The 23,037-nt window shown below is 42.8% G+C and overlaps 1 protein-coding gene across 1 annotated transcript in view; it reads left to right on the forward strand.

The window, feature by feature from the left end:
- Nucleotides 1-23,037, forward strand: part of LOC145400735 (metabotropic glutamate receptor 6-like) — a 281,737-nt gene that overhangs the window by 213,597 nt on the left and 45,103 nt on the right. The window contains exon 12 of the mRNA XM_080273169.1: nucleotides 16,134-16,226. Within this exon, the coding sequence (XP_080129295.1) occupies nucleotides 16,134-16,226 (93 nt within the window). The remainder of the gene's footprint in view (nucleotides 1-16,133; nucleotides 16,227-23,037) is intronic.

Raw genomic sequence — 23,037 nt, forward strand, 5'->3', positions numbered from 1 at the left:
GGCTGTGATTTTACCCCTGCACAGTAATAAAGGTGAGCGAAGTGAGTGCAAGAATTATCATGGCATAAATTTATTAACTGTGGCATGGAAGAGTTATTATAGAGAAAGTAAGAGATATCAGAAGTCCTAGTGAATGATGAACAGGGTAGCTTTAGGAGTGGCAGAGGATGTGTGGATCAAATATTTGCAGTGAGACAGATAGCAGAGAAGTCTTGTGAGAAGGACCATAAGGTGTTTGCGGCATTCATGGATCTGGAAAAAGCATATTATGATAAAGTGGACAGGGAAGGATTGTGGAATGTTCTGTGTATGTAAGGTGTAGATGGTAAGCTGCTGGGTGCCGTCAAGAGTTTTTATGATGGTAGTGAAGCATGTGAATGGGTTAATGGGCATCTAAGTTCATGGTTCACTATCGTTGGGGACGTGCGACAGGGTTGTGTGATGTCCCCATGGTTGTTCAACATATACTGTATATGAATGGGGTGATGAGAGAAATAAAAGCACGAGTAATGGAGAGAGGGATGACGTTGGAAATGAATGGTGATGGATGGAATATCTCAAATTTGTTGTATGTTGATGATTCATTACTGCTTGCAATTACCAGACAAGAACTTGGTAGGCTAGTGCAGAGTTTTGCTGATGTTTGTGAGCGTCGTGCCTTGAGAGTAAATATAAAAAAAAGAGTAAAGTGATTGTTATTGAGACAGAAGGTGACTCCCAGTGCGATGTTACAGTGAATGGAGAGAGACTGGAATTGGTGAGAGAGTTCAAATACCTGGGTACAGTGATAGAAAAGAGAGGAAAATGTGCAAAAGAAGTTGAAAGTAGAGTGACACAAGGAAGAAAAGTAGCTAGTGCAATGAAGGCCTTGATAAGAAACAGAGGCTTGAGTGTTGCAGCTGCACTAGGCTTTCATGAAGGAATGTTAGTGCCAACCTTAACATATGGATGTGAGACATTGGCGTGGCATGAAAATGAAAAGTCAAGTGTAAGAGCAGCGGAGATTGGACTGCTGAGGAATGCATGTGGAGTACAGAGGGTGGATAGGATATGAAATAATGTGATTCGTGAAAGATGTGGAGTGAGGAAGTCGGTGGACACCAGAATCGAAGAGGGTGTACTGAGTTGGTATGGTCATGTGGAGAGAATGGATAACAATAGAGTGGTGAAAAAGGTATAACTGAGCGAATTTGAAGGAGGGAGAAGGAGAGGTAGGCCAAGGAGAAGGTGGAGAGATATGGTGGATGAATGTGTGTGGAAGAGACGTTTGGAAGTCGGTGAGGTTAGGGAACTGAGAAGAGATCGTGCTGGTTAGATGAATGTTGTGAGAAGTGCATGATCAGGAATTTTTGGCACCCCTTTTAAACGTGACAGAGTCCGGATTGATTCTGTCAGATACGTTTATATGAAACTACAGAACGTGATGAATGTTTTTGTCATATCCGACAGAGGCAGAATTTCTGGGGCTTGATTGATGAATGAATGGAAGCATGGCCCGTTGGATTGGGCAAATTTGTGCTGTCTGGACATTGCTACTCCTCACCCTGCCCTAGGGTGGGAAAGGAGGTCTGGATGATGATGATGATGATGATGGTGATATATATATATATATATATATATATATATATACCTAGGCTTCCCCAAAGAAAGGGAGGTAGCTGAGATAGGACGACACACTCCCAATTTTCTCATCCACACACACACACACATTCATTTGCATCTTAGCCTCAAGGGGAGAAGGGACAGATCCTCTCCCACCACACTGCACGACGGTCAACTGCACAGTACAGTCAGCGACATCTGCAGCAGGGCCTGACAGCAGATCTGGTTTTCTGCCACATCATAATCGCCCCATCCCCTTACCCGCACCTGATCTGATCAGCTGATCAGACCAAATGCGGGAGAATAACCCTTCAGGGCCACATCATCATTTATTCATTCACAGTTTCTCTCCAGACATTTCTGTCAAGCACAGTCAGTCTTCCCTGCTCAACAGACATACCTCTCGCATCCAACGCTCTCTTCACACTGTCCACCCATCCTGTTCGTTGCCTTCCTCTCTGTCTTACATCTCTCACATCCGATCCAGTTATCTTTTTCACCAATCCCTCATCATGCATTCTCTGCATATACCCTAACCATTGCAACATCCTCTGCTCAACTCGATCGGCCATCACCCCCACTACTCCAGTTCTTCGCACTTCATCATTTCTCACTCGACCCATACGCGTCACTCCACATATACTCCTCAGACACCTCATCTCCATTACATTCAAACTTTTTATCTCTGCTACACCTATATTCCATGTTTCAGCCCCATACAGTGCAGTCAGTACCACAACATCCTCTAACAGCCTTCTCTTTACATCCATTCTTAGCGAACGGCATGTAAACTCTTTTTTCATTCTTCCCAGTATCTTCCCTACTTCATTCATTCCAGAAATCACTTCTGCATCTATTCTTCGATCCACAGCAACATGTTACCCTAAATACTTAAAACTCTCTCTCTCTCTCTCTCTCTCTACATATATATATATATATATATATATATATATATATATCATCACCATCATCCGGACCTCCTTTCCCACCCAAGGGCAGGGTGAGTAGTAGCAATGTCCAGACAGCCCAAAATTGCCCAATCCAATGGGCCACGCTTCCATTCACTCATCATTCAAGCCCTCGGAATCCTGTCTATCGGATACGCCAAAAACATTCACCACGTACTGTAGCTTCACATATCGTATCCGACAGAGTCAATCCAGACGCTGCCACGTTAAAAAGGGGTGCCAAAAATCCCTGATCATGCACATTTCCTCACAAAATTCATCCAGTCAGCTCGATCTCCTGTCATTTCCATAGCCTCACCGACTTCCAAACCTCTCTTCCTCACACATTCATCCACCATATCTCTCCACCTTCTCCTTGGCCTACCTCGCCTCCTCCCTCCTTCGAATTCGCTCAGATATACCTTCTTCACTACTCTATTGTTATCCATTCTCTCCACATGACCATACCATCTCAGTACACTTTCTTCAATTCTGGTGTCCACCGACTTCCTCACTCCGCATCTTTCACGAATCACATTATTTCGTATCCTATCCACCCTCTGTACTCCACATACATTCCTCAGCAGTCCAATCTCCACTGCTCTTACTCTTGACTTTTCATTTTCATGCCACACCATAGTTTCACATCCATATGTTAAAGTTAGCACTAACACTCCGTCATGTAAACCTCGTGCAGCTGCAACACTCAAACCTCTGTTTCTTATCAAGGTCTTCTTTGCACCAGCTACTTTTCTTCCTTGTGTCACTCTACTTTCAACTTCTTCTGCACATTTTCCTCACTTTTCTATCACGTACCCATGTATTTGAACTCTCACCAATTCCAGTCTCTCTCCATTCACTGTTACATTGCACTGGGAGTCACCTTCTCTCTCAATAACCATCACTTTACTCTTTTCTACATTTACTCTCAAGGAACGACGCTTACAGACATCAGCAAAACTCTGCACTAGCCTACCAAGTTCTTGTCCGGTACTTGCAAGCAGTACTGCATCATCAGCATACAACAAATTTGAGATATTCCATCCATCACCATTCATTACTAATGCCATCCCTCTCTTCATTGCTCGTGTTTTCACTTCTCTCATCACCCTATCCATATATACATTGAACAACCATGGGGACATCACACAACCTTGTCCCACGCCCACACTGATTGTGAACCATTCTCTTAGGTGCCCATTAACCCTGGCACATGTTTCACTACCATCATAAAAACTCTTGACGGCACCTAACACCTCACCCTCTACACCGTACATGCGCTAAACTTTCCACAATCCTTCTCTCTCCACTTTGTCATATGTTTTTTCCAGATCCTTGAATGCCATAAACACCTTATGGTCCTTCTCACAAGCCTTCTCAACTATCTGTCTCACTGCAAATATTTGGTCCACACATCCTCTGCCACTCCTAAAGCCACCCTGTTCATCACGCACTAGGACTTCTGATATCTCTCTTACTTTCCCTATAATAATTCTTCCATATACCTTCCCTACCACACTCAGTAAGCTTATGCCACGGTAATTCTTGCACTCACTTCGTTCACCTTTATTTTTGTACAGGGGTACAATCACAGCCGTTTTCCACTCTGCAGGCACAGTTTCACTCATCCATGCCTTCTGACATATCTCCAACAAGCACTTCATTCCATTCTCTCCACTACATTTAAGCATCTCTGCATACACCTCGTCAACCCCAGCTTTATATATATATATATATATATATATATATATATATATATATATATAGAAGGCCCTCCACATTTGCAGAATCAACTTTTGCGAGCTTTGAACATTCGCAGATTGTCCCTCTGTGGAGCCATTTTCGTTCACGGTCGCATAGTGTCACCGTGCTGATGCTAGTGGGTCATTTCACTCCAAAACCAAAACAGGCCAGCACCAAACCACCACGCTCCCAATCTCCTCTATCTCCCTCTCAGTCTGTGTCCTGCCACTGTCGCAGTCGTTTCGCTGTCTATACGCTGCCACGCCAAACTTCCCTGGATCTCGGTATTGTCCCCAATAATTGTGCTCTCACGTGTTCAGAGAAGTGCATTGCTGTGCAAATTTGAGTGAATTACCTCCCAACTCTGCAATTCACTTGTGATAACTTTGTCCCACATGTGTCTGTGTTGTCCTGCAAGTGTGGGCCCCAAGCATCCCACATCTCTTAGTGGTAAGCCCACCCCTAAACAAGCAAAGAAAGTAATGAGCCTGGAGGAGAAGGCAAATTTGCTAGACAAGTGTAGGGAGGGTATGAGCTATGCTGGTGTTGGGAAAATATTTAACGTTAACAAGAGCACAGTGCGGTACATAAAGAAAGATGAGGAGAAAATCAGGGCGACGTTTCATCCACTGTGCCACCCTTAGAGAAGCAAGTGTTGCAGGTGAGAGACATTGCAATGTCCAAGATGGAGTATGCACTGTTTTTGTGGACAAATGACCAGGGTAGGAAAGGAAATCCCATAGACAATAATGCAATTCGGTCAGAGGGGAAGGCATGGTACGACATGATGACCATTTCATCTTCTGACCCCGACAACCCAAGCACCAACGCAGACCCTGGACCAGCTGCAACCACACATCCTGGATTCACAACCAACAAAGGTTGGTTTTGATAAATTCAAGAGGCAGTTCTTCCTTAAAAATTTGAAGATGACAATGCATTGGTGGACCATGTGGCAGCAGCAGCATTCCCAAAAGCACTTAAGAAAATAATTCAGGATAAAGGATATAGGCCCGAGCAGGTATGGAATGTCGATCAGACAGGTCTTTATTGGAAGAAAATGCCTGCTGGGACCTTTATCTCGAAGGAGGAGAAAAGGGTTCCCGGTTCAAGGCAGCTAAAGACCACTGCACCTTACTGATGTGTGCCAATGCTGCTGGCTACATGATCAAGCCAGGATTTATTTTTAAGTTGGGGAATCACAGAGCACTGAAGCAATGCAACAAAAACCTCCTACCAGTGTTCTGGGTGCACAATAAGAAAGCATGGACCACCAGCACCATCTTTCTGGACTGGTTCCACCACTGTCTCCTGACGGAGATGCGGTCCTACTTTCAGGAGAAGGGCCTTCCTGGCAAATTCCTCTTGCTCCTGGACAAGGCTCCGAGCCACCCACAGTCACTCAACGGTATGTGTGAGGATGTGGAGGTTGTGTTTTTGCCAGTGAACACAACCTCCCTGATACAACCTCCTGTCCAGGGTGTAATAGCTGCCTTCAAGGCCTATTACACCTGGAGGTCAATGCAGAGTCTCTGTACATCTTTGCATGTGAACCCCAACCCTGAGCGTCATGGACTATTGGAAGGGGTTCACCATCACTGACTGCCTCATGGTGGTGCAGGAGAGTCTGAAGGATGTACGCCCTGAGACAGTTAATGGCTGTTGGAGGGCTTTGTGGCTGGAGTGCATCCGAGATTTTGCGGGATTTACTCCTCAAGAGCAGGTGAACCAGGCCATAAGGAAGATGGTGGAGTTGGCAAGGCTTATACAGTAGGTGGTGGAGGGTTTGAGGATATGGAGGAGGATAAGGTGAGGGAGCTGGTGGAAGAACATGATGTGGTCCTCACTGACGAAAAATTAGTGGAGCTTGTTTGGTCAGCAAGTGACGAGGAGGATGCAGGGGAGAATCCTGATGATGCCCCCCAGCAGCAAGGCCTCACTTTTGAAAAGCTGAGGGAAATGAGGAGGGCGATTGCACAACAGAAGCAACTCTTCTATGATTGGGACCCATGGATGGTGAGGGCGTTGAAGGTGATGAGTGGCATAGCTCAGACCATAATGCCCTACAAAACACTGTTCGATGACATAAAGTGGAAGCGGTCTCAGTTGCCTATCACAACGTTCTTCTCAAAGAAACTGTGACCTTTTGCTGCTGCTGCTCTCTTGCACTCATCTTCCTCCACCACACCTGAGACTAACGAGCCTATATCTGCACCTGAACCTCAACCTGTGTCTGACCCTGAACCTGTTCACTCTGACTTCGACAGCGCATCATCCTCTCCACCTGCCTCTGAGGACGATAGCGACGATCCACCAGCACTCGGCGATGACACTAGCAGTGGAGATGCTGACTTCTTATGCCATGCAGTTACACTCTACATCATCTCATCCAGTCATCTGTCATCGGTAACTGCATGGCTAATCATCTTCAAAGTCATCAGTGTGATGTTCATCATCATCATCATCATGATCACAAGTCGTCAGAGTTCGTCCGCCAAAACTTCAGGGACAATGGTGAGTTAACTCAGAACTGAATGGGTATGGTTGTAAGAAGCTGGGGTACATATGTAGCTGATGACTTGCCCACACTCACGTGGATGTGCGCGAGACATACTCACTCACGGAAGTCTGTGGAAGTCACCAGGCACATATTTACCCTAACTTAGTACAGCCATACCAAGTGAAAACTTACTTGTTATTCAACTTTTTTATACAGTTGGTCTGTTATTATGTGTGATATTTTATGCTGCATTCAGGTTCCAGATATGGTTTATTAGGTACAGTATGTGCATATTTGCTCACAAGGGGTGATCTGTGGCTGTTGAGGCATTTGGGGGAGGGGGGCGCCAAATATTCACAGAAAATCCACTTTCGCGGGGGTCTGTGTTCCCTAACCCCCTCAACTGTGGAGGGCCTACTGTATATATATATATATATATTTTATGTGTCCGACTCTGGGCATAGGCTTCACAGCCTGCTTTCAAGGCCCAGTAGTCCTCCTATATACCGCACACCTCTACATGTCACCAGTTCGGCGCTATCACCCACCGTCCATATTGAATACATGCTAGGGCTGTCTCATACAGGACTGGTGTATTGGTATTAGCGGGGGTATTTTTGTGACATGTCGACAGGTCATCTGGTAGATCAGTAAAGTCTGATTTTTATGAAATTCAAATCCTAAACTGTTCCCTGCCCCAGTGGGATTTGAACCTGGGTCCGTTAGGACTACAAGCCACCTCTCTACCGATCGAGCCACCGCCTCCCCCAATATATATATATATATATATATATATATATATATATATATAATATATGGTGTAACGCGACGTATGACAAAAACTTACACCAATGATCTATCATGTAATTTTGAGTATATTTTATTCTTTAAACATATAGTCTCTGCGACCTCAGCTCAGCATTCGGCTGTTTAAGAGTAAAAGTTTTGTGGCTTGAATGCATTATTGGGTGGGAGCTTCGCAGGGCGATGGGAGACGAGTATTATTAGCTTATATTGTATCGCACATGAAAATCCCATATCCTATCAGTACAAACGAGTTTTAAGAAGACACTTTGCTTAGTCTATTGATTCTTTAACATCAAGTCATGCATTCCTACAATTCTTTTGGACAAATCGTAATTAAGGATTAAATTCAAATTTTATGGATTGCAAGGGAGTGGGGAGGGAGGAGAGCCTGGTGCGTTGTTGCCATTTATGTAATGGTTGGTTTGTAGGCTATTACTACCAGCATTATCACAACACCCATAGCTCATTCAGTTAACCCCTACACCGCGGGCTTGTTTACCAATTACTTGCGTGTCCCGCGGGGTTATTTGGGCTCCGACAGACTCTCAAAAAATATATGCTAAAAATCAGTTATTAGTCCTAGAATAATAAAATTATATATGCTTATAGCACATACCTTCAGCTTTCTCCTGGAATGATTGTTGAGCCTTCGTCGGTTTCCGTAGGACTTGTGGAGACCTCTGAAGTAGGGTAACTAAGTCTCCACTTTACACTTCCCGACAACCCGTTATATGATTACCACAGCCAGATACAAACACTATAAACACTATTCTACCATTTTCAAGTAGTTTGGGATCCATACTAAAAAAAAAACAGTGTGAAAGCAATGGAAATTACGAGCGCGTCTGATCGCCGCACTTGCGCTAGTTCGCTCTAGGCACTCTGTCATTTATTATTCATAAAACCCCTCACACTTTATATTTCTATTACTATATCAGCACTTATATATATCTGGAGTCTTTCTCCATAAGTTTCATTCAGTCATATTATTTTATTGTCACTGAAGTCATTCTATTTTTCAGTCAGTAAAATACGTAGAGAGCCACGGATTCACTCTCACTGTTATAACATAAATTATTTGTACTCATATTCTTATATTACTATTTACATTTTCTATTCTATTTTCAATATTTACCCTTCTATTTTACTTACAATATGTTATTCACTGTCACTTTCAGTAAGATGAAACTATAGTACACTGTTCAATCATATGAACTGAACATCCATTGCTTTCACCTGCTATTTACACATTATTTACACATTATTTACACATTATTTCCAAATAATTCTGCTTCCACACTTACACTGTTAGAACTGCTTCTGGCTGTGATAATCGAAGAAGCAGGTTACACAGAGGGGAACCTGGCATTCAGCGCACTGCCAAGAGGTGCGTTTATGCTCAGGTGTGCGGCGTGTGGTATGCGCACATACCTGACACCTGCGAATCGCAGCCTTCCTTTTCCCTGTGGCAGGCATTAGCTCAAGTCTGTGCCGATCCATATACGCCCTCTGCTAAAGTCGGTCGGGAAGTGTAACTGGATGGCGCCTTGGAGTTGCTGCTTGCACCTTACCATATTTTTCCAGCAGCTGCTGGACACAAGTCCTGGCGAACAACCTCAGGGAGAAGGACTTGGGTGGCTTTACCTTCATCTTGTACAGGATGAAGGCGTTCAGCATCGTCATATCTATGAGATGCAGAAAACTTTCCTGTACCACCTAGTATTCTTCCTGAGGCAGTCGATCTCACCAATCATCATGTCGGACTTGTCCACCAGCCGCATGTTTATATTATAGTCCAACACAGCATCAGGTTTCATCACAGGTTCGCCTGTCCTACGGTCGACCTTCCCACTGTCTCTCATCTCCCCCTTATGTACGGTGGTGAGCATGTGCACGACTCTCTTGTCATGCCACCGTATTGCCAGCATCTTCTCAGACTTGCGTAGGTGCATGTCTCCTCGCTGCGAGTTTCCTGCCTCTGGGAATTTGGGGAAGTTGGCACGATTACTTTTGACAGTGCCGCAGGAGCCAATGCCGTGCTCAGAAAGGTATTTGGCAAGTTTCGGTGCTGTATAGTAGTTGTCTGTATACAGCACATGATTCCCACCAAAATACTTTTCTAGGAGCACTTTCACTACACAGCCTGAGAAGCCAAGGGGGTGTGTTTTATCGAGATCGACAGTGCTGGCTGAATAGATGACGAAGTCAAGGATGTACCCCGTCTTACAGTCGCACAGTACAAAGAACTTAATTCCAAAGCGATGGCGTTTGCTTGGAATGTACTGGACAAACCGAAGACGTCCTCTGAACAGAACCAAGGACTCATCAATGACAACCTTCTGAAATGGGTGGAAGAATGACATGAACTTATCCTTCATTCTGTTCAGAATCTCCCGGATCTTCCAGAGTGGGTCGGTTTGGGAAGGTACATCATTATCGGCAAAGTGCAGGTTTCCCATGATGTTCCGGAAGCGATCTCAGGCCATGTACTTGTTGAAGGTCGGTGAGGGTAGTAAGGGGTCCATGGACCAGTATTCTTCCAACTCATGTTTCTTGGAGTGTGACATAAGAAGCATGAGGGCAAAGAACACATACAGCTCCTGCACTCCCAGCATGGTCCACTGTTGCATCTTGGCTGCACCTGTACCACTAGCAGCACGTTGTGATTCGAACCTGTTAGTCTCATCACATATGTGCTGCATGACTTCGTCATCTAGGAAGGCCAAAAGGTAGTCGACACACTCAGCATTTTCGTCCATAGTGAAGGCAGGCTGAACTCCTGACGAGCTCTCATCGAAAACCAGGTTTTCGGGGACAAAATCTGACCCTTCCATCCACGCGAAGGCGTCCAGGATTCCCTGGCGTGGCGGTGGAGGGATGGTGGTGGTGGTGGTGGTGGAGGTTGGCTGAGAGGGAGGCTTATCACGGTCAAGGTCACTCGCACTGACCCTAGGTTGCCGTACAGCACTAGCAGCCCTTACCCTACTAGCTACACTACTTCTCACTCTCTTAGATCTACCTCTACCTCTACGGCCGGCCTTCACTGTTGATGCTGGTGGTGACTCCGACGACGAAGACTCCGGAGATAACTCAGCCAACGATGATGACGAGATGAGTAAAGCGGGGCTTGGGGAACGGGGAGGTGAATGATCTCGTGACTCATGGCGGGCTGGGTCACGTGGGGGCATTGTTCTGGGGCTAACACGCCGCCTTTTCACTCCCTTCCCAAATTCTTTTCCTTCCTGCACTAAAGGCTCCTTTCCGTTGGAGCTACACACAGATTCACTGGTAGGAGCACTTGTTGTCGCTGTTTCTGGCGCGATAAGTTCACCCGGCTCATCACACGATTCACCGGAATCGTCAAAATCGCTGTCCATTATTATCATCGACAATTCAGCAAGTTCTCGTGCCACTGCAGAGTCACTGAGGCCTTTCCTGCTTGCCTCAACACTTTTCTTGGGGGTAGAGGTCACGGGGCCCTTTGCAATGGGCGCAGAAGCGGCAGGAATGGCGGGGCGCGAGTGCGACATGTTGTCTCTGCAGTGGAGGACAAGGAACTAAATGCCGCGGCTTATCTGAGAAGGGAAGGGTTGACAATGACACTTTAGGCTGACTGCTGCTAACTTACAGGCTAATTTTTTATAGGTAGAAAATCTCGGCAATAAATAAAGAAATAGGTACTTCCAGGTGAATGTAAATGTCAATTAGGATTCTCCCTTCCTTTCTGATATATATTTTTATTACAGTCATCGATTACAAGGCATAAATCAAAGGGGAAATTACCGTGGTAATGTAGCGAATGAATGCACGTGAGGTTTTGTCAGGTGATAATTGGGCAATTTCAGGAGTATAACACTATCACTTACCTGTTTTTTTTTTTGGTATATATTATTGGGTAAAAATATTGGGCATAGGGCTTATTTCAATGGATGAAATCTGTGGAAAAAGAAGAGGGAAATTTCCGTAGCGCAGCGCGGCATGAGAGGTGAGAGGAGAGGGTAATGGAGGGCAAGTAGGGAGGGGAGTCAAGAAGGGGGTAAATTATCTGAGAAGGGAAGGGTTGACAATGACACTTTAGGCTTACTGCTGCTAACTTACAGGCTAATTTTTTATAGGTAGAAAATCTCGGCAATAAATATAGAAATAGGTAGTTCCAGGTGACTGTAAATGTCAGTTAGGATTCTCCCTTCCTTTCTGATATATATTTTTATTACAGACATCGATTACAAGGCATAAATCAAAGGGGAAATTACCGTGGTAATGTAGCGAATGAATGCACGTGAGGTGTTGTCAGGTGATAATTAGGCAATTTCTGGAGTATAACACTATCACTTACCTTTTTTTTTTTGGTAAATATTATTGGGTAAAAATATAGGGCATAGGGCTTATTTCAATGGATGAAATCTGTGGAAAGAGAAGGGGGAAATTTCCGTAGCGCAGCGCGGCATGGGAGGTGAGAGGAGAGGGTAATGGAGGGCAGGTAGGGAGGGGAGTCAGGAAGGGGTTAAAATAGCTAAAATGTCAACAATGGATGGGAGTACAGATGAGATTTGGAGTGCTGACTAGTGTTGGACATTGGCAGTACTGATATATGATACAAGCCACCACTTGAGAGCCCGGGATAATTCAAAATAACACAGAATCACAAAAGTGACGCCCCGCGGTATGATCCATTGTAGCCGAGCGTCACGAAAGTGACGCCTCGCGGTTAAGGGGTTAAAAAACATGATTGTGATGCATCACTAGTGTCACTTCAGGTGTAATAATAATATTACAATTTTTCTGCTGCAGGTAAACATGGCACCATTGAGTATCTCCATCTGTATTCTCTCGCTGCGGCACTAGCATTACCATCGAAGAATCAGTAAAAATAGACGATATCTGCATATTCTTCATTGCTGTACGTACGTGGCATGCTGTTTCATGAAGAAGTGAAGCTGAACCCAGTGAACAACTAAATGCGGAGAACAGTATTTGAAGTGTGTGCCTCGCCTGCAAATTTTCCCGTTCATATGACACCATGGATGCAGGGTGCCAAGTCTTTATCATCAATCTCACTAGTTTAGTGTTGAAAACTTGCTAGAATGTTTCTACATAGTAAACACTGCAGAATATCGCTGGAAAATATTATTAAATCTTTAGAATAACACCTAAAAATGGCAAAAATATCCAGAATGTAGCTTGATATCATGTTGCCAGATGTTAAATAATGCCGCTAGGTAGAGGCAAAGAATAGGTCTGGCTGCAAAGTAGTTAAATTGGGAACCCTGCGTCACTATTCTCACATCACCATCATATGCAAGACGCTAATCTCGCTTTACAACAATGTTTTTTCATTGAATGAGTTGTGGGTGTTATGATAATGCTGTTAGTAATAGCCTGCAAGCCAACCATTACATAACTGGCAACAACACACCGCCTCTCCTCCCTCCCCACTCCCTTGCAATCCACAAAATTTGAATTTAATCTTCAATTACAGTCGATTTGTGCAAAAGAATTTAGGAATGCATGACTTGATGTTAAAGAATCAATACACTACGTAAAGTTTCTTCTTAAAACTCGTTTGTACTGATAGGATATGGGATTTTCATGTGCAATACAATATTATAAGCTAATACTAGTCTCCCGTCGCCCTGCGAAGCTCCCACCCAATGATGCATTCAAGCCACAAAACTTTTACACTTAAACAGCTGAATGCTGGGTACTGATCTGGGGTCACAGAGACTATATGTTTATTGAACAAAATGTACTCAAAATTACATTTTTATTTTTAATGCGAGGTAGAAGGAACCAAAGGCCATGAGCCCCCAATAAGAGTTCTCTCCAAGAGTAAAACAAAATACAAGAGAGAGCCAAATTCAAGATCCATTCATTTCGAGATGCCTGGACACACTGCGTTTGAAAGACTGGAGATCATAGGCAGCAGGAAATACAGACAGAGGGAGACTGTTCCAGAGTTGACCTGTTGCATAAATGAAGGACTGGGAGTAACGGTTAACTCTTGCATTAGAGAGTTGGACAGAAAAGGGATGAGAGTTTGCTGCTAGTCGGGTGCTACGCACACGTCGTAGAGGTGGAGGAATGTATGTAGGCAGTTCAGAGGAGCAGTGACCATTAAAGTATCGATAGAAAAGAGGTAAAGATGCAGCAGTGCGGCGAAGAGACAGAGGTTAAAGGGAGTCAGTAAGAGGAGGAGAGTTAATGAGACGAAAAGCCTTTGACTCCACACATTTGAGAATAGCTGTATGTTGGGAGCCTCCTCACACATGAGAGTTGTACTGCACACAGGGGTGGATAAAACCCCTGTATAGAGTCAACAATTGTGCAGGGGTAAAGAAAGAACGGAGTCGGCTTAGCACACCCAATCTCTTGGAAGCAGATTTTACAAGAGATGTAATATGATCTTTCCAAGATAAGTCCCGAGTAAATGAAACCCCAAGCATGTTCAAGGATGATGCAGGGTTAAGTTGAATATTATTAAACATTAGTGGGTATACCTGTGGAAGATTTTGACGGGTTGATAGGTGTAAGAACTGAGTCTTAGATGCATTAAAAACAAGATTATTTTTACCCCAGTCAGAGATACGAGCCAAGTCAGACATTAGGTGATTTAATTTTTTGTCATATGTCTCGTTACACCCTGTGTATATATATATATATATATATATATATATATATATATATATATATATATATATATATATATATATATATATGTATATATATATATGAAAAAAGCCAATTCTTCACAGTTTCTACTTGCTGCAATATTACATCCGATGGAATTTTTTTCAATAATATTTACTTGCACAATATATACTATAAAAATTTAGACGTAAGATCGCTTTTTGGTACTTGTCGAGGGGTATTCTTGATTGAGTTCAGGAAATTTGCCGGTAGCAGCTTCTCATATTGTATATAATACCAGCAGCTGTGTCCTGTAATTCTGATGCAATCTGGTTTGGCCATTGTGTTTCAAGAAAGTACATTGCTTGTATCTATGATGGGAAGTTGTGGCTTGGATCAGTCCTGGAAATATCTGATGATGATGATATTTTAGTTATTTCATGTATCACCACGGGCCAGCAATATTCTTTCACTGGCCTGCATGGCAAGATACCTGTTGGGTGCCTCTACAGGATGTATTGTGCATTGTTGATCCCCCAGTTACAAGAAGGAAGACAGAATTACCTGTCCAAGTATGATAAAGACAGACAGGATCATTACACAAAGTAATCTGATAACGTTTCCATGCTGTGTGATTTCAGTTCATGAGATACCTGACAACAACTTTGTAAAAAGCGTATAATGCAGCTTGTTTGATAGTTAAACATGCTAAGACTGAAATTTTATCATTTCTGTTTCTAAGCCTCAAGAAAATAAACTTTTTGGTGGTTGGTACTGCATATTCCTCATATTTTACTTTCTGTATTTGTTGAATGAATGTTTGTTTCTGGAAATTATAAAATGATGAACGAGTCATATAGCATCTTAAAAATTTTTTATATGCGTGCAGTGGATACTTATACTTTCTTTGGAAATACGTTTCAAACAAATAGAGACAATCCTTCATGAGAAAATAGTCAAAATCTGCCCCAAAGTGGGTTTTTCAGTTCTGAGGCCATACTTGGCTACCTGTCAAAACTCAATATTTCAGGCAGGACTAAGTAACTTCTAGGTCTGGTAGAAGTATAATAATACTGCATAGAATAAAAAGTTTGTTGAAAAACACAAGAAATTGCCGGAGTTACTAAATTTTTTAAAATATAGAATTCCCGCATGCCCTGAGCAATTTTCAGTCAATTCCATTTGGAAAGAAGCAGATGGTGATGCTCAGAAAACACAGGAAAAATTGGTTAAAAAACTAAAGTGTCTTTTGGGCCGAACTTTAAAAAATCACAACTAAAAAACTATTTGGAGTACACCTTTAGGATTTTGCATGGTTACGTGGATTAAATAGAAGTACTCTCCTGAAAAATTTCAAGAAAAATTACCACACTACAGTAACTAGGAAAATTCTTATTTTTCGGTGGATTGATGTGGAATAATATCCTTGCGTTTTTCATGTTAAGTTCCGATTGCTTGCTGTTTTTATTTTTTTTTTCTATCTGGCTGGTTGTTCATATTCTCATGGTGTATTTGATTTTCTCATTAAGTCGTTGTACTTGTTCTAAAGATTGTTAATTACCTGAGTATACTGTATACTTGTATTCTGAATTTTTGTTAAATTTGATTGCATCATTATGAAACCGTTATGTTTTTATTTTAACTGCGTTTATTTCCCATCCATCTATCCGTCCACCCAGTTCTCCTTTGTTACCACATTAAGAACGTTGGGGCCAAAGGGCTGGACTACGAGTACTTAGGTGCTACATTTAGGGTGAAAGTGACCAGTCCTACATCCCTCAGTGATATTATTTTAGCAGTATTCACCAACATTCCTCATCTGAAATCCCATACAGGCCATATCCCACTGAAACGTCGAAATCCACTAAGCCACCAGTGATCTATTTCCGATATTTATATTTCCCCAGATTGTGAACCCACATGATGAAACACAGTGTCTCACCTGCAACTGGGGCACCCTTCCTTCACCTGACCACCTCACCTGTAACCCAATACCTGAGGTCAGTCTGAGTCCACACACACTACTCTTTAATCTATGCAGCCGGAGGACGTCATATTTATATATTTTTTTCTGTTTCTGTGACCTTTTCAGTTTTGCTTGGTTTAAAATTAGCATCTCTCCGTCTTGAATAATGAAGTGTAACAATAGATTAACAACACCAGAATATCATGATAGTCTCGATGAAGTACCATGGAAGTTGTTTTTTCATTCTGGCACTAAGTTATCTTAAGTGGCTGCAAAGGGACGAAAATTTGGGCTACTTTGAAATGAAAGAATAATAGACAATTTGCTAAGCTCATGAAGAGTCCCCTATTAGCAAAGAACTTAGGAACATAAGAAGAGAGGATAACCGCAGTAGGTCGATTGGCCCATGCTAGGCAGCTCCTAGAAGAGTAACTGAACTACTAGAATGAGGTAAGGACAGCAAAGAAGAAGACTCTCCCCCGCCCTGCAAACCCTCCAGCGGAAGCCGGCAGGAAAAAGTCAGAAAGAACACCACGCAGTATAGAAAAAACTGGCGTGGACATTTCATAGGAAAGTGTGAAAGGAGAATAGAAACTTTCGTAGTATAAACTGAAAAGGAAAAAGTATGAATTAGTATTGGTTATAAGATTTTTTTTTCTATACCCACCCCTTATTTGTCATATGTTTGTCTAGCCTATGCTTGAAACTCACAATGGAAGAGGCAGCAACTACTTTACTAGCTAGCTTATTCCATTCATCTACTACTCTTTTACCTAACCAATTTCTACCTATTTCCTTACGGAAACGGAATTTTTCTACTTTGAAACCATTACTTCTAGTTCTATCCTGTATGCTCACTTTAAGTACCTTGCTAATATCTCGCTTATTTATACCCTTCATCCACTTAAACATCGTCAATTAAGTTCCCCTCACTCTACGCCTATCTAGTGATTGCAGACTTAGTCTTTTCAGTCTGTCTTCATATGACAGGTTCCGAACATCATGTATCATTTTTGTCATTCTTCTCTGTACATTTTTTAACGAGTTAATATCCATTCTATAGTAATGACACCACAATTGTACGGCATAGTCTAAATGTGGCCTTACTAATGCTAGATAAAGTTGCAGTATTACTTCTGATGACCTATTGCTTACGCTTCTCAAAATAAATCCTAGGACCCTATCTGCTTTATTTCTCGCATTAATGCACTGTAGCCTTGTTTTGAAGTCGCTACTAACTATAACTCCTAGATCTCTCTCGCTTTCCAATTTGCTAATTTCTTTGTTATCTAAGCTGTATTTAGTATCTCCTATGGTCTTGCCTACTTTAAGTACTTTACATTTTTCAACGATAAATTCCATTTGCCAAGTTATAGGCCATTCGGACAGTATATCGAGGTCTTTTTGTAAGTTACTACATGGCAGTCTTCAGTCGAGTTAATGATACGCCCAATTTTTGTATCGTCGGCAAATTTGCTGATTCTTCTAGTGATTCCTAAGTCTAGAACATTTATATATATAATAAATAATAAGGGACCGAGTACTGAACCCTGTGGTACACCGCAAGTTACTAATCCCCAGTTCGACTTAGTTCCATTTATCAATACTCCCTGCTTTCGTCCTTTCAGCCAGGATTCTATTCTTTTTAAGATATCGCCGTCCATACCGGGTGCTCGAACCTTTCTAACTAACCTTTCGTGTGGAACCCTATCAGAAGCTTTACTAAAGTCCAGATAAATAACATCATAAGCTTTATCGCTGTCTACTGCCCCATATGCCTACGAGAAGAATGACAAGTTTGTGAGGCAGGATCGTCCTTGCCTGAATCCTTGCTGACTTTCGTTTATAAGATAAAATCTTTCTAAGTGTTCTCTAATCTTATTTGCCAAAATTGACTCTACAATTTTCCTACTATTGACATTAGACTTATCGGACGATAATTCAACACAGCTGATTTATCACCTTTTTAAAAAATGGGCACTACGTTTGCGGTCTTCCGGGCCTCTGGAACTTCTCCTGAAATTAAAGTAATTAAATAACGTTAAAACTGGCTTACATAATTCTTCTTCGGTTTCTTTTATAATTTTTGCACATGTATCATCCGGACCTGGCGATTTTTGAGGTTTTAACTTAATTTCTTTCAATACATCCTCTTTACTTATGGTTATTTTACTAAGAATATTTTCCGTATTATCATCGTAAATATTTGCTGCTTGAGGGACCAGGTCTAGATTTTCCTTGGTGAATACTGATATGAAATAATTATTTAGGATGGAGCACATTTCTTTATCTTTAGTAATGTCACCTGAGTCTGTTCTGAGTGGTCCTATCCTATCTTTATTTTTTGCACGGTACATTTGATAAAAATCCTTGGGGTTTTCTTTCGACTCACTAGCAACCTTAGTTTCATAACTTCTCTTTGCTTTCCGTGTCTCCCTCTTTATTTCTCAATTTAAAATCGCGTACCGGTTATGTGAGTGTTCCTCTCCCCGTTATATTTTTCTGTTGTTCCTTTCCTTTGGCCTATGAGAGATTTTAATCTGTTGTTTATCCATCTTGGTTCTGAATGATTTGTTCTAAACGGTTTTGAAGGGTTATATCTATCTTGGCCTCCGTGTATTATATTTACTAACTCGTTATATTTCCCACTGGCCGAACGTCTGCTTGGTACTGGACCTGAGTTAATCTTCGTCATCTGAACTACACTCCCACCTACGACCTCACCTTCCCCAGAGACCTGGCGGCCATTCCCACCTGTTTCCTGCCCCTCACCTATGACCTGGGGTTCCCCACTGACCTGGCACTCCAAAAATGGATATTCTACCTATGGAATACCGTTCTAAAATAAGCTCTTAATCCATCGAATTCTCCTACACGAAAATTAGGAATGGTGGAGGTATTTTCAGTGGAACAGACATCCCAAATAAATTTGAACTTAATTTCTTCATGGTTGCTATTACCAAGTCGTCCACCAACCTCTATATCACTAATGACATTTTCCTTATTAGCTAAAACCAAATCTAGTATATTATTACCTCTGGTGGGCTCCCTAATATACTGATAAAGGAAATTATCTTGTACTACCTCTAGAAACTCCTCTGACTCTGCATCCCCTGTGTGATGTCTCCAATCTATCCTTGGCAAATTAAGGTCCCCTACAATTATTACTAAGCTGGACTGCGATGCTTTCCTAATTTCCTCCCAAAGGTATTTACTATCTGCTCTTCTTAATTTTGGAGTTCTGTAAATAGCTCCCAAGACTAATTTCCCCTCTTGTTACTAATTTCAACTAGACACTTTCGGTGTCCCTGTTATATAAAATTCTGCTTTATTGTAACAGTTCAATGAATAATTTACATAAATAGCTACCCCACCCCCATTTCCCAGATGGTTTGACACAAAAATATTATAGCCCTTTATCTGATATTCTGCTAAAAATTTTCGAGTGTTTGTATTCAACCAAATTTCACTAATAACGGCAACGTCTGTTTTCTCTGTACAAAATAAAGCCCTCAGTTCATCCATTTTATCACATAAACTACGGCTTTTTGTGTAGTACACTTTCAGGTTATTACGAGTAGTTATGCCTCTACCTTGGGATTTACTATTTTTTATTTTATTACTAACTGGGAAGCTCTTTGCTTTACTAATATAAGAACTTTTTGTACTGTCACTTATCGCCCCCTATCATCGCTTGTTCTGTCCTCTATCATCGCCTGCTCAGTCTGAGGTGCCTGAGTGGATGTATCTACACTAACTGTTGAAACTGTTGTTCTTACTTTTGCAGGTGTCGATGCATCTGTTCAAACTTGATATTAATGATTTCTGAGTGTAGTTGCTGTAACTTCCCGTGCGTCTACTTCTCAGCCTCAAAAACAACCCTTTAACTCCCTATCTATCATTCCAGCTAAAACAGTAACTCCCTGCCCGTTGAGTGTCATCCCAGCTATATATGGCACTCCGGCCATAAAACCGGTCCCAGATGTCTAAGCAAGGTATTGCATTATCTTTGCAATACCTTTCAAGGCGGCAATTAAAACCTATCGGCCTGCTCAACCATTCCCTCCCAACCTGCCTTCTTGGCAGAACACCGAGTACTACAGGGGTCCCTCCCCTCTCCCTAACCTTCTCTATCATCACCCTGTATTGCTGCCATACTACCTCACTCTTACGCCTATTAATATCATTGCCGCCAACACTGAGGCACACAGTGGGTTTGACTCCACTATCCTTCACGATATTTGAAGTTTTCTCTTTCACATTACCCACCCTGGCCCCTGGAAGACGCATGTTTAGTGAGTGGAGTATACATGGCTGTGTTAAGATATCTTACCTGGAAGTCTCCAACAATGACAGCATATTTCTTACCATTATTGCTCTCACTATACTTACCTGCACGGGAAGTTCTCTCACCGTCCTTCTCCTCTACTTCCCTCTCTGCTCTCCCTTTACATTCGTCCCGTAGTGCGTCGAAGGCATTAGTGGTCTTTATTTCTGCTTGCTTCTTAAGGGTGAACTTTGTTGCACCCTTGTGAACAAGTGTCCAACCTTCAGCCTTTTTCTCTCTCTCCTCCAACATCTCTAACAATTCCCTCATTTGTGACTTCTCCTGTCTGAGAACCTGTACCTCCCACTTCAGTTCGAGAAATTCTTCCTTTAATTCAAGGTAGTCCTTTTCAAAACCTGCAGTGGGGACACAACTCTCCACAGAGGAAGCCATCACGTACAAATTCACACAAAGGTAACACAACATTCTCACGGGTCACTACAACACACTAGCACAACATTTTCACGAATCACTATCACAGCACTATCACAGGTCACTGCAACACACTAGCACAATATCACAGGTCACTAGCACAACACTATCACAGGAGACGTCTGAGCAGACCGACCTCACGAGAGCAACTGGAACAAAGGGTTTGATGAGGACTTTATCCAACTGCTTGGTCGCAATTGTTTCTCCTAATCTCGATAAAATAACCTAAAGATTGCAAGAAAAATGTTGTGTCATTAGGTTCAACCTATTAATTCAAACAATCACTATCTCCATTCCATGCGCGTCACTAAAGCCTGTTTCACTATTATTCCCCCATTATAACGATTGTTCCATTTGACAAGCACACTGTAAAAAGATGATTGTGAATATGAATCATGACCTGCATTACTTGCTAAGTCAGTACTGGCTTATGATAAATGAAACTCTTCAGTTGAAGGGAACAAGAAGGAATATATACGGTACAATGAAAAACATGTATGTATATAAAGAAATAACTACGTGAATTGAATACTGTAAAACAATTGCTTGAGCATTTTATATGATCATGTACGTTTTGTAACTTCCAGACGGCTGAGTGTACGCTTACACTATGAACATCTTCACCCAGAGAAAGTTGTACTATTTTGTTCTTTCCATCTCCAGTCAGTTTTATTCAGATGAGCTAAGATTTTCTAACTAAGAGGTTCCATATAACCTTCATTAACGGTTTCTCTACCCCAGGGATCTTTTAAGTATAATAACGTATTCTGACGGTAACCAGAATACATTAAAAATGACATAACTTGAGTGAAGGAATTATAATACACCCCTCCACACACACACACACACACACACACACACACACACACACACACACACACACACACACACACACACACACACACACACACACACACACACACACACACACACACACTGAATCAGCCACATGCTTCCGTTCAAGTACCACCTTTACCATTCTCCTTTGTGCTACAGACAGAGACTATTATAGCAGGTTCTCTACTGTTATCACCATCATCATCAGAATCACCGATGCTACAGAAATCATCACAGTCACCCGTTACTCCCATCATCGAGAGAATCACTGCCATTACGGATATTATCATCTTCATTACCCACCATACCATCATTAGAATCGGTTATGCAGCTTGTTCTCAGTCCAACTTCTTGTCCTCAGAACACGGGCACGGAACTTTGGTTCTTTTTCGGTACCGGGTTTAGAGCATGCAACAAAGGAACAGGGCTCAAAAACAGGCTAACCAGTCTTACATGTATAGTACCACACAAAAGATACACAGTAAATGACACAATACATGGAACACAATACAAATCAATAGGTGCAAGTGACGGCCAGGTGTGGGAGGTGGCCCATCTGGTTTGTGCTCTCTCGAAAGGCACAGGCCCCTGGCTGCGTGGTGGATCGTCTAGTGTGGGCTGTGGGGCCCTCGGGACTGGGGCTGAACAGGGCAAGCAGGCGTGCGGCTCTGCACCTGCCCTTAGTGGAAGTGAGAGTCTCGCTGGGGGGTCCAGGCTGGACCTGGCCTGGATTCCTCGGAGCATCCTTCGATGGCTGGGGGCTGCGGTCTCACTGGAGTGGGGAGGCCGTCAGGATCTGCCTGCAGCCGCAGTCACTCGGAGAGTCTGAAAGCAGCTAGTGACATCGAGGTGCCAGCTGTAGTGAGCAGTCTCCCAGGCTCACTATGGGGCCATTCCAGATGCTCTCCACCAGGGACTTTGCTGGGGAGCAGTCTCTGCCTATAGGGGTACAGGGGGGTGAGAGGGGCATCCCGTTTGGCCTCTGGAGGGGTGAAACGAGCAAGGGACGCTGTTCTCGACGGGAGGCTCCGGGGAAGTGGATGAGGGAAGTCTGGTGGACATTCCTTCTGCCTGAAAAATCTGGTGGACGTTACCATGGCTCCAGTCTTGGGTAGTGGATGAGGGAAGTCCGGTGGATGTTCCTTCTGCCTGGTAAGTCCGGTGGACGTTACTGTGGCTCTACTTGTCCCTGGGACAGCAGGTGGGGGAAGTCAGGTGGACGTTCCTGCTGCGGCAAGTCCGGTGGACG

Source organism: Coenobita brevimanus, chromosome 53 (genome assembly GCF_032717465.1).
Source record: "Coenobita brevimanus isolate Jiangsu-jjx chromosome 53, ASM3271746v2, whole genome shotgun sequence".
Lineage (NCBI taxonomy): Eukaryota > Metazoa > Arthropoda > Malacostraca > Decapoda > Coenobitidae > Coenobita > Coenobita brevimanus.